The sequence below is a fragment of the Manis javanica genome, chromosome 2 (assembly GCF_040802235.1).
Source record: "Manis javanica isolate MJ-LG chromosome 2, MJ_LKY, whole genome shotgun sequence".
Taxonomy (NCBI): domain Eukaryota; kingdom Metazoa; phylum Chordata; class Mammalia; order Pholidota; family Manidae; genus Manis; species Manis javanica.
The window spans coordinates 130,806,914-130,822,432 of NC_133157.1; the positions used below are offsets into that span (position 1 = coordinate 130,806,914).

The window sequence follows — 15,519 nt, forward strand, 5'->3', positions numbered from 1 at the left end:
ACATGGTTTAACTCCATTTGAGATAATGTATGGGGCCCCTCCACCTATAACTCGACGAGTGCAGCTTCCCGATGCAGAGGACCCGGCCCCTGACTATCTGAATGTGTTGCAAGTTCTTGCTAAAGTGCAGCAAGAAATCTGGCCCCTGATCAGAGCATATTATGAGGGCAGGAAAATTCCGAGCCCGGAACATGGCATAGTCCCAGGGGATATAGTATGGGTCAAAAGACATCAAGTGAAGACTCTCGAGCCCAGGTGGAAAGGACCTTATGTTGTATTGTTTACCACCCCCACTGCTCTCAAGGTTGATGGTATCGCTCCCTGGGTACACCACACCCACGTTCGGAAGGTCCTGCCTCATAAAGACCCAGGGGCCTGTAAGGAAAAGTGGAAGGTGCAGCAGCATCCTGCCAATCCCTTAAAACTACACCTAAGCCGAAGATGAAAGGAGCCACATCTCGTCGAGGCAATGGGACCGGCTCCTAGAAGTTGTCCATCCAGGAAGCCTATCGGCCAGAGGACCTTTCGGTACCTCATCAGTTCCAGGTGAGAGACCCTGTTTACGTGAGACGACACAGAACGGGGACCCCCGCCGGGCCCGGATTGGTGGGTAACTCAGACTAATAACCCCCTCAAGCTTCGCTTGTATAAAAAGAACCATGCTATTGGTGATTCTGATGCTCCTGCTACCTCCAACCCACCAGAACCCTAACCCCCATGTCCCCTATCAGCTCACCTGGGAAATAGAGAACTGGGAAACTCATGAAATATACAACCGCACTTCCCACACGACTCCCTTAGGCACGTGGTTCCCTAACCTGTACTTTAACCTAGATAGAGTAGCGGACTTAGAAAAGAGAGGCGGAAAAGGCAAGAGTCAGCATTCAGGCCTCCCTCTTCCCTGCGCCCCTCAGTTCTGTCCTGTTGGAATGGGAGGAGGAGACTGGCGAGAAAAGCAGCACAGAGTCTCTGTGAGTCGAAATGGGTTTTATGCGTGCCCAGGGTTTCGAACAGGGCCAGTGAAGCAGCAGTGTGGAGGGGCTGAGGCCCGATACTGTGCACGCTGGAGTTGTGTTACCACCAATGACGGGGAGTGGAAGTGGCAAGTAACTCCCCAGCTCATCACTCTCTCATTTGTTAAACCGTGCACCCGAACTAGGTACAGCCCAGACTGTAATCTGCTCAAGCTCCAGTTCACAGAACAAGGAAAAAAAAACACCCAATGGCAGACAGGGTTAACCTGGGGCCTATATCTTTATCAGACCCCTCCCTTTGGAACCCTTATCCGAGTCAAATTAAAAGTTGAGCCAATAGTCAAGAAAGCCTTAGGTCCCAACCCGGTCATAAATCCTCAGAAACCTTCAATCCAAGACAAGGGCCTGAGTAAAAAAGATGAAAAAATGCTGACCAGAACGCTTGCTCCAGAGCCCACGAGAGGACCGACTCCATCGACCTCTGGGTTATGGGCCCAGCACACCCCCTCCGGGTTAGATAATCCCATGTGGGAAATGGTGCAGGCAGTTGTAGAGACTCTTAACCACACCACTTCCTCCCTCACCAATCCCTGTTGGCTATGCTACCCAGGTTCACCCCCCTTCTATGAGGCAATCGGGATAAATGGCTCCTACACTATCAACAACTCCCATCCCACTTACTGGGACGGGAGACCGTGGGGACTTAAATTCGCTCAAGTCTCAGTCATTGGTACGTGTGTAGGCACAGTCCCGATGACCCAGAGCCAGTTATGCTCCTCCTATAATAACACTACGTGGGAGCAGGGAAAGTGGATTATACCCTCCTCGGGCTGGTGGCTCTGCTCAAAGACAGGCCTCACTCCGGCCCTATCCACCTCTGTGTTCAATGCTAACAGTGAGTTTTGTGTGCTGGTGGCCCTTCTACCTCGCCTAATGTATCATTCTCATGAATCTCTCCTTTCTTATTGGGAAGAAAGGCTGAGCCCCCACCGGAGCAAGAGGGAGGTTGTTACCGCCCTGACCATTGGAACCCTCTTCACCCTAGGGATGGCAGGGGCAAGCACGGGGGTTGCAGCCCTTGTAACTCGAGAAAAGGGGCTCACAGCCCTGAGGCTGGCAATCGACAGAGACCTAGAACAACTCCGACAGACAATATCAGACCTAGAGCAATCCCTCACCTCCTTGTCCGAGGTGGTCCTACAGAACAGAAGAGGCCTGGACCTCTTGTTCTTAAAGGAAGGTGGGTTATGCGCAGCCTTAAGAGAAGAGTGCTGTTTCTATGTAGACAAAACAGGTGCAGTCAGAGATTCCTTGGCCAAACTGAAAAAAGACTTAGAGAAGAGGCGTAAAGAATATGAAAGTAGTGAAGGCTGGTTTGAGTCTTGGTTCAAATACAAGCCTTGGTTTGCTACCCTTCTCTCGGCCGTTGCGGGGCCGCTCGTCATCCTGCTGTTGCTGTTTACGATTGGCCCGTGCATAATTAACAGGCTTGTTAAGTTTGTGCAGGAAAGAATTGACACTGTCCAACTCTTAGTCCTTCGTCAAAGGTATCAGGACCCAGATGCCGCTGTGGAAGATTCCACAGTCTAATCAAGAAAAGGGGGGAAATGTAAAGGAGTGCAGAGAGCATTAAGAGTCAGGAAAAAGAACTAATAAAACTTAGCTAAACCTTAACAGCAGACCATTCCGGAATAGTAAGAGATTCAATGTCTAAACTTAGAGAGAGACCGGATCAAAGGAAGAGAGAGCAAGAGGCCAGCGAGAGGCCAGCCAAGGGCTATTTGAATCCTAGTTTACTAAATCCCCATGGTTTACAACCCTGATATCCACCCTGGCAGGGCCCTTGCTTATCTTTATACTGCTTCTCACTTTAGGTCCCTGTATCTTAAACCGGCTAATAGCCTTTGTTAGGGAAAGAGTGAGTGCTGTTCAGGTGCTAATGCTGAGACCGCAGTATCATTCACTCACACAGCAGGAAGAAACAAACATTCCATGATTGGAATGGTCAAAGGAAAGTGGGGAAATGTAGAATCTAAGCATTAGTAAGATTAGTAAATTAGCATAAGCATAGCCATCTTAGAAACCTAGAAACCATTTTCTGAGAGTGTGACTCAGAGGAAAAAAATAAAAACAAAAACAAACAAACCCTGGGCCTGGGTAAGGCCTTGAAAAACAAGTTAATCATGAGCACCGGGTGGTGGGCAGCTGTGACCCTTGGTCAGCTAACCTTGGTCAGTAAATCTTACATACCAAGCTTATCGTGCAGAACCTCCCTAACCATTGAGGAATAGTCTTACCCTGCCCTTGCTTAACCCCAGGATATATGTCTTGCAAGAATAATGTATAGTTATAGAAAATTGCTATGAGTTAAGTGCTTTGAAATTGCTATATAAACCCTTGGCTCTGAGTGCTCGGGGTCCTTGTTGAGACCCGCTGCATCAGGCTGACTTGGACCTCAGCTAGCTAGCTGAATAAAGACTTTGCTTGAATTTACATCTCTATGCCTGTGTAGTTTGTTCTCTGGGGAAGCCTCGGAAGCCTGGACCCTAACAGTAGCCCATCAGTGGGGTGTGCCATTGACCTCTGAAGAAGTCAGCCAATCCCAGAAGGTGTGCCCTGCACATTGTGCAGATCAGCAAACCACCAAGAGGGGCCTAGAGCATCTCTTTGCAGCTGCTTATGGCCGGTCGCTGATGATTGAGAGCGATCAAGGCATCCACTTTATTGGACATGTATTGCAAAGATGGGTGCAACAATTAGGAATAAAATGGACGTGGCCTTGGACATTTCAACACATGGATCAGCAATGGCTGGCTCTTCTGGCACCTTGGGGAATAGACCTGGAAGCTGGCCTCCTGCGTATTCCTGTAATAACAGCAAAGTGGCCCCCCAAAATCATGGTTATTTGCTTCTACAGTCCTCGTGTCCTGGATACACCCCCATGGCTACAGCTGCCACATGACGGCTGAAATGGACGAGCTTTGGATTTAATCTGCAGCAGACTTTGAACCTAGCTGAATCCTCTGGCTTGAGAATTACTATGCTTATATTGCTGTTGTCAAGAAAAAAAATGCTTAAAGAGAGGCTTGACTTTGTTTCATGTTCACTAAAAGTTTTATGAGCAATAATCTAGCATGGTTTTCAGGAATGAGTGAACAAGTGTAGAAACATTTTTGTGCCTAGTGAGAGATTGTTCTGTAAAGTACATTTACTTAATCTGCATAGGCTGAATCCTCTGGCTTGAGGATTGTCATAATTTTATTGCTGTTGCTATTGTATGTCATTAGTTTGGTTGGAAAAGGGGGACAAGTAAATTGTAAGGCGAGAATTCTGGAGGGATGGCCTGTGGGTAAAATTGTAATTTATCCAGAATATCTCACCAGGCTTTAGTACATATACTACTGGTTTCAGTGCATATCAACAGGAGCTCAAGGTAGGAGAGAAGAATTACTTCAGTGGATTTGCATAATTCCTCAGGGGTGAAGAGAAGTTCATCTCCCTATCAATGGGTAATTACCTGGGTAACTGAGGGCTTATCTGTACCTGAGAGGTGAGGTGAGGGCCATTTTTGCTGCTGGTGGAGCAGGAGAGAGAGATGGGCCAGACTGCAGTTTGGAAGCAATAAGCGGTTTTTAAACGTTATTTCTTCCTTTGGCTGATTTCAGTTTTTCGAAGTATTTTTCCCCGGGATTTCCTTTCCCTGGACTTACAAGGGGGGAAGGAAGAGGCTGTTCCAGGAGGAGGCAGTAGCTGATACACGGCGAAAACTACACAAAGGTGTCCTGAAGCTCAGCCAACTGCTTTGCTGAGACATTTGCTTTGCTGAAACATTCAAAGAAACAAGACAGAGAATCCAAAGGTGGAATGAGGTCTGATCCAGGGAAAAGGATTATGAAATTCCCTAAGGAAGTTTGTTGCATGTGTGCTCAGGAACAGGCATGGAGCTCTGTTCAAGGAACTCTGAATATCACTTTTTTGGTGGACATTTTGGACCAAATGAAGGGTGAGGATCTTAACTAAGGTCCTAAGGTACAATTAGTGTTTCAAAATGACCAGCCTAATGATTATTTTGCATCTTGTAGGGTAAATCTGATAGTGTTGTCAGGGACAAATTACCATGGTTAATTTTCATTTTTAAACTTAGGAGTCAAGGGTGAGTGATGTTGAAGAGAAAAGTCAAACTCCTGTGCTGTGCCTGAAATTTCCATTGTCACTCCTGTGAGATATGCCTGCAGAGATGAGAAAGAGTTACAAAGAAGTCAGTAGGCTGCATATGGTTTTATTTCCCAATCCATGTGGCCTTGATCCCTGCCCTGCCTTTCATTGCACTGGGCATAAATAACGAAAGCTGGAGCCTTGACTCCTCCTTGGCTCTCAGTCAGGAAAGGGAGGGAAGGTAGGCAGACAGGCCAGGCTCGAGGACAGTGATGAACCTCAAGCACAGTCGTTCTGTGAAGCTTAATGATGGGCACTTCATGCCAGTGCTTGGACTTGGCACTGCTGCTCCTGACGAAGTAAGTAGAAGCCAGGCAGCTGGAGGGTTGAACGCAAACAGCCCATGAAAGGTGGCAGCTGCATGTGCCAGAGCCTGGGAGACCCTGAGTGACTTGGCAGAGCCGATCTGGGCCTTCATTTCAGCAGTTCCCTTTGCACTGAGTGAGACAAGCTAATGACGCTGTGGATTCAGAAGAGATCATTATGAGGGTGGATTCTCTTTATTATTGTTATTATTTTGGTTACTGAAAGTTTACTGGATGCTTCCCTGTATTTTGGGCACTTGGGATGACTTACCTTTATTTGTGGGACAACAACCCCAGGTAAGTACTGTTCCTCTGCTTCTTTGTTATGTGTTTAAAATCTGAGTTCAGGCTGCTCTTTCCACACAGAGCAGCCACCTGAAGCAGAGCTGCTGTGCCCTCTGCTAGAAACACCTGGTGGGCAGTGGGCCCAGGAGGAAAGGACGACCCACAGGACCACATGGTAGCAGCTTTGCTCTCAGTGTTGGTGCAGGAGGTTTTATATCACAGAAACCTTTCTCTGAGAAAAAGGTGCTATTCCTGCAAGCATTAGGTGTTTGCAAACGAAGACATAGGGGCACAGAGTAGTGATGGAGATGGAATCGGGCTTCTCACTGAATGTATTACCCACATGTCCACATGGTGAGTGTAGTGCATGTAGAGTGCGCAGCTCAGGTCACAGGGTGAGGCAGGGTTCTGGGTTATTAGGTGCAACTGTCTACATAAATGATAGACAGTAGCACATGCCATTTTGGTAGAGGTGGGACATGAGCTATGAACAGTGAGGGGCTGCCAGTCTCCTTACGATTACGTGATCCCCCTCATACCTGCCATTACACCTCAGCACAGGGGGTACCTATTCAAGAGATATGGGCCTCTGCTAATGGTTAGATTCCCAGGGTCTCAGGGCCCAGCACAACGTCAGGCACACAGGAGGCACTTAATGAATGCTTATTGCATAAATGTTGCATGACAGCATCTGGGGAAGGAAAACTAGAAAACAATCATGACTGTCTCTAAACTGAGTTAAAGAGCCCAGTTCTATGGACACTGGATAGAGGATCAGTATTTCAGCTTGTTTCCAATTCCATGCCAAAAACTGATTCTCTGATATCTATATATTTACGTTACCTTCACGTTCACCATCACCTCCATTTCAATACCCATCTATATCTGTAGAAGCTTATTCCACATGACAAATTATTTCCTGTTAGCTACTTCCTTACAAGGAATTCTTTACTGATTGAACCTTGAGTTTGCAGGTTCCCTGGTGAGGCCCAGGTCACCAACTCATTCCCGTGTGGAGTGTAGCCTGTGCTCCCAGAGTACAGGTTTGGTTCCCAGGCCACAACCACCAACCAGGGAACTTGTAGATCCATAGTAAGAGCTGTGGAAATGCTATTAAGGAAATAAATCGCTTCTGTTTGAATGGGGCTGCTTACCAACCCACCTACTCTGTATCTTACAGGTTCCTAAAAGCAAGGCTAGGGAAGCCACCAAAGTGGCTATTGATGTAGGTTACCGCCATGTCGATGCAGCCTACGTCTATGAAAATGAGGAGGAGGTGGGCCAGGCCCTTCGAGAGAAGATTGCTGACGGCACGGTGAAGAGAGAGGACTTATTCTACACCACCAAGGTGCCACGGGATGGGCTGGCAGGGGTCTGTTAGGCTGGATATGTTATTTGTGAAAAATAAAAATTTTGATTTTGGTGTGAATAGGTCTTTGCCTCCTAATGCTGTGAGGTTCCTATGGAAAAACAGAAAACCATAAAGTCTTGCTTGATTTGAGGCATCTGAGCAGGAGTCAGCACTCGTTTTACAAACTGTATTGTGCCCCTTACGGTCCATATGTGTTGGACAGACTGAGCAAGTGGCCACAGAGCTGGACTCTCCTTTGATTCCTCAGCGGACCCTTCAGGACAGATCCAAGTGTGGTGGACACATTATTTACAAAATAGCCAGACTAGGAGTCCCTTCTCCAAGTCAGCATTGGGTGCACTGACATTTGTAAAGTTTCCTTGATGGAAACCCTGCTCCAGTGTAAAGAGGTCTCTACAGAGTGATCCGTGTGCATATGATCAGGACTTACTTGTGTTTAGACAGTGGCCCCTCAGCAGGACTGTCTGCAGGCGTGCACAGTAGGACTGCAGAGCCCTTTGCCCTGGCCTGACCTACCTTGACTCCTTTCAGAGATGACTTGGAATCTCTTACACTGCTTTTTCTGCCCATCTCGGTTTCATTCCGTTTCCTTAGAGTCACTCAGATAAATGCCAGTGCCAGTTAAGGGTGTGACCAACACTAGCAACAGCCATGCAGCCCACTGCTTCTGATCTTCAGACCACAGTAGATTGTTTTGCTCCATCTTGTAACTCTGATGTTTAGTTTTTGTCCCAGATGTGGGAGATCACGTGCAGTTTTTATTTCTCTCGGTCACTGCAGCTTTGGGCTACTTTCTTCCGACCAGAGTTGGTCCGACCAGCCCTGGAAAGATCGCTGAAGAAGCTTCAGCTGGACTATGTAGACCTCTTCCTTATCCACGTGCCGGTTGCCATGAAGGTCAGGTTTGGGTTTGCCTTCCTCTGGTTTCCAAGACTATTTCATCACTGGTTTTGTGTCTCTATTACCTCATTCCAGCTAGATTTCCCAGGGGCCTTCCTGAGAGAGGTGTGACAGTGTGGTAGATGGAAATGCTGCATGAAGGGACATTTCATGACCATTATGTCACCTCCCATTGAGACCTTTTTGTCCGCATCCCAGAGCCTTGAGATGGAGTGAACGAGTTTACCTCCCTGCCTTCAACTCAAAAATTTGGGGAGACTAGTGGGCAGCTCTCAGTGAGGTGTTGCTGTCTGTAGGCCCTTAAGATTAGTGTCCTTGAGGGTTAGGAGTAAGTGCAGACGGCCAAGGTATTATGGGAAATCCCACCTCCCCTTGGACCTCTAAGCCCAGACAAGATGAGCCTCCCTGGGATGGTCCATATTGTATGACCGGGCCCCGCTGGGCTTCACAGATCCAACCTCCTATTCCAGCAGATTGGCTGAAATGTCTCCAATCTTCACTCTCTCTGAGTTGGGTTATTGCATAAATGGGATCAAAAGCACATTGCTTAGTAATAATGCTCTGTCCTATCATCTGCACCAGCCTTTCCTTGTGAAGCAGGATCACTTCCAACTGCAGGAGAGCCATTCTCAGAGAGGTTTAAGGGTGTATGGGTGGGAAGGTGTGGATATACTTTGCTGCCAATTCTTAGATGATTCTGGGCTCCTTTGCCCGTCTTCTCTTACACACCCCATCTCTGTCTCTCTCTGTCTGATTAGTAACCACAGCCTCATGCAGGTGGCCTGACCAGGTGCCTTCAGACCCAGGAAAGCCATTCATAGACAAATCCTTCTTCATCCTCTCCTGTCTTTATTCCAGCCTGGGGAGGAGCTTTTCCCCAAGGATGCCAGTGGGGAAATTATTTTCGAAACAGTGGACCTGCGGGAAACATGGACAGTAAGTACTGGTCCCAACACCAGGAGGTATCGTGCGAGCAGGCAGAAGCCACTGGGGTGGGGAGGGTGGTCAGAGGAAGGGGTCTGTGGCCCCCTCAGTCTGCCCTCAGCCTCCTCGCTGGGCTCCTCTGTACCTCAGTGCTGTCATCTGCGAAGCAAGGATGAATGAGGTCTATTTTAATCTAATCTAATCTTGTGTGGATCTCAGTAGGGGTCTCTTTGCCCCAGGGGGATGCTCAGAAGGCAAACTTGGGAGCAGCTACCTGTGACAGATAAGCACCCCCACTTGGGCAGAAGAAGTGCTGTCTGAGTTAGCACAAGAAGGAAGGCTGACCTTGCTTTCACCATTGCAGAGACTCCTTCACCGTTCTAGGAAAGAGGCACAAGGACGTCCTCCTAGTGAGAGTTCCTCTTTGGCCTTGAGGACAAAACCCTTTGTCAGAGAACTGTTCCTGCCTCATGGTGAAATAAGCACATGGAAGAGGGCGGGAGGCAAGGGGGACATTTAAGCATCTTAATATCTACTTACTGTCCTGGCTGTGCAGGTCATAGACTCCAGGAAATACAATGTGTGTACATAGCCACAAAGTGAATGAGGAAATAATATATTAAGATGATAAAACTTTTGGGTTCAAACTGTCATATTATGTTAAAACAGTTTTCCAGCTTTTGAAAAGCTCCATGTCAGATGAAAGGGCCAAAGTGCATTAAGGGTTTGCCACCCGTTTCCTTCCTCCCAGGCCCTGGAGAAGTGCAAAGATGCGGGTTTAACCAAGTCCATCGGGGTGTCCAATTTCAATCACAAACAGCTGGACATAATCCTGAACAAGCCAGGCCTCAAGTACAAGCCCGTGTGCAACCAGGTGAGTGCCCAGCCCACCGTGGACTCCTTACTGTGTGCTCTGCACACACTCTTCCTTAACTAACAGCCCCTGTTAGTTCATGATGTGGACGGTACAGATGATTGTTCCCTCATTGCTGTACAAAGTTCCATAGGAGGAAGTTTGGCTGGGGTGGGAAACCTATGTTTCCATGACTCGCATGTGGGCTGGAGGTTCATGTGAGCCACCTGAGAGCATGAGCTGAATGGGCACATGGCCAGACTGATCTGGAGCTCAGGAAGGCTGTCAGGCAACAGGGGCAGATTTTGGAGGTGTGTCTCTATGGGTGGTAATGAAACTCACAGAAACGGGTTAGCTCCCCCAGCAAGGTCACAGAATGAACAGGAGGAGGGCAGGATGTCAACATGTAAGGATCAGGCAGGGAGGCACTGGTTAGGGTACTGAATACAAGTTTCCAGGCAGGAGGGCAGAAAAGAGGAGAGTGTGGTGAGGGGACAGCCAGAGGAGAGGGCAGAGGCGGTTTAGGGAGCCAGGGGTGGGGCCCGCTGAGGAGCAGCCCATCCCCCAGGGATGCAGTGGACGTGGACCTGCCTCCACGGCCTTATGGGAAGTCCCGCTGGAGCAGGTGCAGAGAAAGCAAGGGGAGTGGGGAGTGAAGAATGAGTAAATCATACCAGAAATAGTTAATGTACCTCCATATGCTGCAGATCTGTGATGCTGTAGATGTTGCCAACTGTGATACTGAATAGTTGTATGTCCTTTTGTAAAAGCAGTTTGAAAAACATACAAGAAACCATTCACATAGTTATATTTTATACAGTATTTTATGACCAGGAATTATTTGTGGGGAATAATTCAAAATACATTGAAATATGTCCCTGACCCCTTCCTTCATTCCCTGCCTTCCTCCACCACCTCCGTCTCTCTCCTTTTCTCAGAATTTATTTGTGACAGACAACATCTGCTGCCATGGAGCAAACACCATGATACTGTACAGTTTCATGGACTTTTTGTAAAATAATTTGAAATTCATGCAAGAAACCATTCAAATACTTATATTTTCAGCTTATTTTATGATTAGAGACTATTTGTGAAAATAATTTAAAATACATTGAAATATGTCCGTGTCATTTTCCATCTTTCTGTGCATCTCTTTCACTCAAAGAAATCAGCTTTTTCTTTTTAAAATTGTTCTGCACAGTTTCTTTGTTTTATACAATTTTTTTATAAACATATTATGAAGGTTTCACATGAAAAACAATGTGTGGTTATTACATTCACCCACATTATCAAGTCCCCCCCACGCATACCCCCATTGCAGTCCCTGTCCATCAGTGTTGCTATGACTGTGTTTTTTACTTCCTGTAATTTGGAGGTTATATATACTGGCTTGATAGTATATGTGTGTCATTGAGAATTTGCAAAATTTCACCAATAGGACATTTCCTGCCCAGCAGACCTACTGTTCCTATTGAAGATCACTTTGTCCTCTTTATGGTCAGTAGGAGCCTCTTCAAGTGAGCTCCGCCTGATATGCCCCAGAGCCTCCCTTTCGGCTTTGCTTTCTCCAATGTTAGATATTCTAGGCTCAATTTGTAGATTGTAGAGACTGCCATCTGGGAAGAAGTGTCTGTAATAATTTCAGACACTAATTAAAATATAATGAAAATTGTTTTATGTCCTTCAAAACTGATAGCACATGAGGTTGTTTTAGGAGGTGCATGGAAAGATTACCAGTTTGGAAGACAGGGTACATGTAGTACTGTTGTGTTAGATACTTGGTCAAAGGGCTTCTCTAATTTAATGTAACTGGCTCATGTAGTCTGATTCCTATTGGTCTTGGCAATTTACAGGTGGAATGTCACCCTTACCTCAACCAGAGGAAACTCCTGGAATTCTGCAAGTCCAAGGACATCGTTCTAGTTGCCTACAGTGCTCTGGGAACCCAAAGAGACCCGAAGTGGTAATGAGAGCATCAGGTCTGAGCTGTGTCAGCAACTCTGTTGGGGATGAGACACTTCTTACATTAAGTTTTAACATGTTTGTACAGAAAAATTAATACATAAAAACATTGCCATTGACCTGATTGTTTATAATTCATAATGCGTGATCAAAACCGAAAGTTTCTGTGATGACTGCCCTTGTACTGTTCACCATGTAAGAACTTATTCACTGCGTAAGAATTTGTTCACCATGTCACTTGTTCTTTATGCTTCAGAAGATTGGAGACTGATGAGAATTAGGCTTGAGATGGATTAATGATTGTGCATTGAGCATTGACCCCCCTATACAGAATATTATTGTTGTTAACAACCATTTGATCAATAAATATGAGAGATACCCTCTCAAAAAAAAAAAACAAAAAAAAAGCATTGCCATTATAGTATAGTGAATTCCCACATGCCTTCACTTAGTTTCCACCATCTCAGCATTCTTGGTTTTTGTTTATGCACATGTGCAAACCCCACTCCAACTGTTACTGTCAACTGTGACATTATGACAACATTTATACAGCTTCTCACATCTATCTTAGCTTTACAGTTTTTGAGAGGTGGATGCACTATAACCCACACCCCTGTGGAGATACAGAGCCCTTCTAATTCCCCAAGAGTACTTCAGTGTCTTTTATGGAAATTCTACCTTACCATGTCACTGATTTTTGTGTTTAACTTTAATTAGTTGGCTGTGTCCCAGCACCTGCCTCATGTATAAGAGCAGGCATGGAGCATGTATGCTTTTGTGTCTGGCTTCTTTGGCTCACATCTGTCTGTGGGGTTGATCCGTGCTGCTTTAAGTGTCTAGTTCATTATGTTTATTGCTGCATAATATTCTTTTGTGTGGACACAGACAGCACAAGTTTTTTCTCCATTCACGTGTTGATGGAATTATTGGTTATTTCCCATTTGGCACATCTTTGAATGAATTTCTGTGAATATTTCTGAAACTCTTAATCATTCTGACCATACAAAGCTACTTCTCTCAATTACTGGGGAATTTGGGAACAAGGTGCCAGCAACACTACATTTCCAGTCCTACACCAGAGTCTGTGTGTATTTTCTTTTCTCAGGGTGCAAGAGGACAGCCCACATCTCTTGGAGGATCCAGTCTTGAAGGAAATTGCCAAGAAACACAGTAGAAACCCAGGCCAGGTCGCCCTGCGCTACCAGCTGCAGCGGGGGGTGGTGGTCCTGGCCAAGAGCTTCAATGAGAAGAGAGTCAAGGGGAACTTTCAGGTATAGGCCAGCAGTCCCTCCCAGTGAGGAACACGTGCCAGAACTGGGGCTGTGTGTCTCTCCTTGCAGTATGCAACCACGTTCCTTCATCTCACCCACCTCTCCCTGGGTGCCATGGGGGCAGGGGGACGAGGGAGCACTAGCCTCAGGGTCCTAGGTTGTATGGATCCAGGTTGTAACTTTGCCGTGTCCTTGTGTGACACTGAACAATTTTCCTCTCTGTTTTTTCATTGGTTCAGGGAGTCCATCTGTGCGGTAAAGACCTTTGAAAGCCCTGGTTCCTCTCCTTCCCCTCCTTTGCCTGATGAGCCCCTATTTGTATTTCAGGATCAAACCTAAATGCGATTAGCTGCTATGCTGAAACATCCAGGAACCCATAGCACTTGGCAAGGCTCTGTTAGGGAGGCTGTCCTGGCCTGGTTAGCCTACATGGCGTGTTTCTGTCAGTGTGCTCTCTGGACTCAAACACTACATGTACGCCTCCCCAGGCCAGCTCTCAGCACCTTTCCCCAGCAGAGCTCCTGGCACGTAGCAGGCTAGATAGAAGCTTCTAGACTGGTGAAATCAGCAAATGAATTGGTGGTCTCCACAACTCTCCCCATATATCCCCAGTGCTTTGTATCACTCAGGGTCTCCAACTTCATCATGAACCTCTAGAGAATGGTGAAAACTGCTGCACCAGCTCTACCTGTTTTAAGATGACACCTAAAATTTCATCATGACTTTAACATTTGCAAAAGAGGACATTTGGATCCTATTATTTATGATTTATTTGCTCCAAAACCTACATAGGAAAATTTGAGTTCACTGAATTTTTGGAAATACCTGATAGGGAAATCTAAATCTCATGGTACAACCAAATAGGAAAAAAACTTAATATGTTAATACATATCCCCATGGCACCATGGATATTTTAAGATGAATGACAGAGAGATAGAAAAATAACAGATAAAGGCACTGAATTTTCCATGAAATTCTGCCCTGGATGAAATACTGAGCTTCCTGCTTTTGTATTTTTTACCAAAAATCTGTCTGCCTCGCTATTAGTGGAATCTTTTTTAGGGCTGCTCATGTCAAATAAGAACAAATCTGAACTTCCATAAGAAAGATGCATTTGAAAGGGAGAACTCTCTGAATGTAAGATGTGTGAGTGTGTCTCATGTCCATTGGTAATATTTTCCCGCTGTGGGAAGAATAAGCTCATCTGGGAAGAGAATGGTGGGGGTGGTGACAACTAATGAGGAATGCTTCCTGTGGTGTCACCAGGTTATGGGGTGAACTTACAGGGACAGCTCTTTCTTCCACACTGGCTTTAGTTTATGGCTGCGTCAAATTCTAGGGGTGGGAGGGAAACCTGAGAGAAGTCTGTTCGGGTCAGCACATGTTTTGTCCTGAATGTCAAACTGTCCTTTTTTTTAGGAAAAAAAGGTTTTTTCCTCTTTTCTTTTGCAAGCACCTCACTTGAAAGGTATGGTGTGGATGAGACATAAGCCTCTCAATTGTGAAGTGGAGCAGAGGAGAGCGATGGGAATGTGCAGGCAGAAGCACCTTGTCTCAGCCGAGCTGCCAAGGCCCCTGGTTCCCAGGCAGAGGCCATCTATCTGATCTCTCCTTCCTTTTAGGTTTTTGACTTTGAATTGACTCCAGAAGACATAAAAGCGATTGACGGCCTCAACAGAAATTTCCGATATATTAAAATAGAGTTGTAAGTAACTTGAATGTTTTTCACAAGTGGTTTTCTGTCTCAAAGAGTATGTCAGAGGCCCTAAACTTCCTGGAATCAGGGAGGCAGGCCTGCTCTCCAGTGTAGGAGCGACACAAGAGCTCCCTGCAGACCTCAGAACAGAGGTTAACTCCAGGGCCCCAACAGTAACCTGAGCTGGACCCAGGCCAGACCAAGAAGCAAGTCCGCCAGCACTTGTGTCCCTGAATTCACTACTGCTGTGAGCCTCCCCCTGCGCTGAGGGACTTGCCCTCGGGCGGCTTTCCCATTAGACCCAGAGGCACAGTGCCTGTGGCCCATTGCACTTCCAGGTGCCTGTGGAAATGGTTCAACTTTCATTCCTTCAATAGTGGAAAAGAGTGATTATATTAATAGAGACTGAGTAATAATGAAACCGGTGTAGATTGTATTCAGGTTTATCCTAACACAAGTGTAAAATTCCTATTTTATGGGTTGGTGGCATCAGCTTTGGGCGCTGTGGGCGCCCTGAAGTGGCCCTGCAGCTCTGAACGTGGGGGATGGGCTGCAGGTGCAGTTTGCCCTGGAGGCGTGGGAGTGGGCGGGGCTCCGGGCAGGAGGGCGTGGTTGTCAGAGATTGGAGCAGGGCCTGAAGCTCACTCAGAGAAAGCCTCTCTTGGGCAGTGAGACAGAGCTGCTGAGCTAATGTCCTGCTTTCTCTTTCAGTGCCGTCCATCATCCTTGGTATCCATTTTCTGAAGAATATTGACGGTGAGT

The 15,519-nt window shown here is 46.5% G+C and overlaps 2 protein-coding genes across 4 annotated transcripts in view; both read left to right on the top strand.

The window, feature by feature from the left end:
* LOC108407238 (aldo-keto reductase family 1 member C15-like) overlaps positions 1 to 441 on the top strand; it is a 44,126-nt gene extending 43,685 nt beyond the window's left edge. The window contains exon 5 of the mRNA XM_073229449.1: positions 305 to 441. Within this exon, the coding sequence (XP_073085550.1) occupies positions 305 to 309 (5 nt within the window). The 3' untranslated portion in view covers positions 310 to 441. The remainder of the gene's footprint in view (positions 1 to 304) is intronic.
* Positions 442 to 5,325: 4,884 nt separating this feature from the next.
* The window catches only part of LOC140847881 (aldo-keto reductase family 1 member C15-like), a 35,099-nt gene continuing 24,905 nt past the window's right edge, over positions 5,326 to 15,519 (top strand). For 2 of the 3 annotated variants that reach the window (XM_073229458.1, XM_073229457.1), the window contains exons 1-9: positions 5,326 to 5,488; positions 6,960 to 7,127; positions 7,932 to 8,048; positions 8,910 to 8,987; positions 9,727 to 9,849; positions 11,682 to 11,791; positions 12,896 to 13,061; positions 14,684 to 14,766; positions 15,469 to 15,513. In XM_073229458.1, the coding sequence (XP_073085559.1) occupies positions 5,402 to 5,488; positions 6,960 to 7,127; positions 7,932 to 8,048; positions 8,910 to 8,987; positions 9,727 to 9,849; positions 11,682 to 11,791; positions 12,896 to 13,061; positions 14,684 to 14,766; positions 15,469 to 15,511 (975 nt within the window). In that variant the 5' untranslated portion in view covers positions 5,326 to 5,401 and the 3' untranslated portion in view covers positions 15,512 to 15,513. Of the gene's footprint in view, positions 5,792 to 6,959; positions 7,128 to 7,931; positions 8,049 to 8,909; positions 8,988 to 9,726; positions 9,850 to 11,681; positions 11,792 to 12,895; positions 13,062 to 14,683; positions 14,767 to 15,468; positions 15,514 to 15,519 lie in introns of all 3 variants that reach the window. The other variant, XM_073229459.1, reaches the window with a different exon arrangement.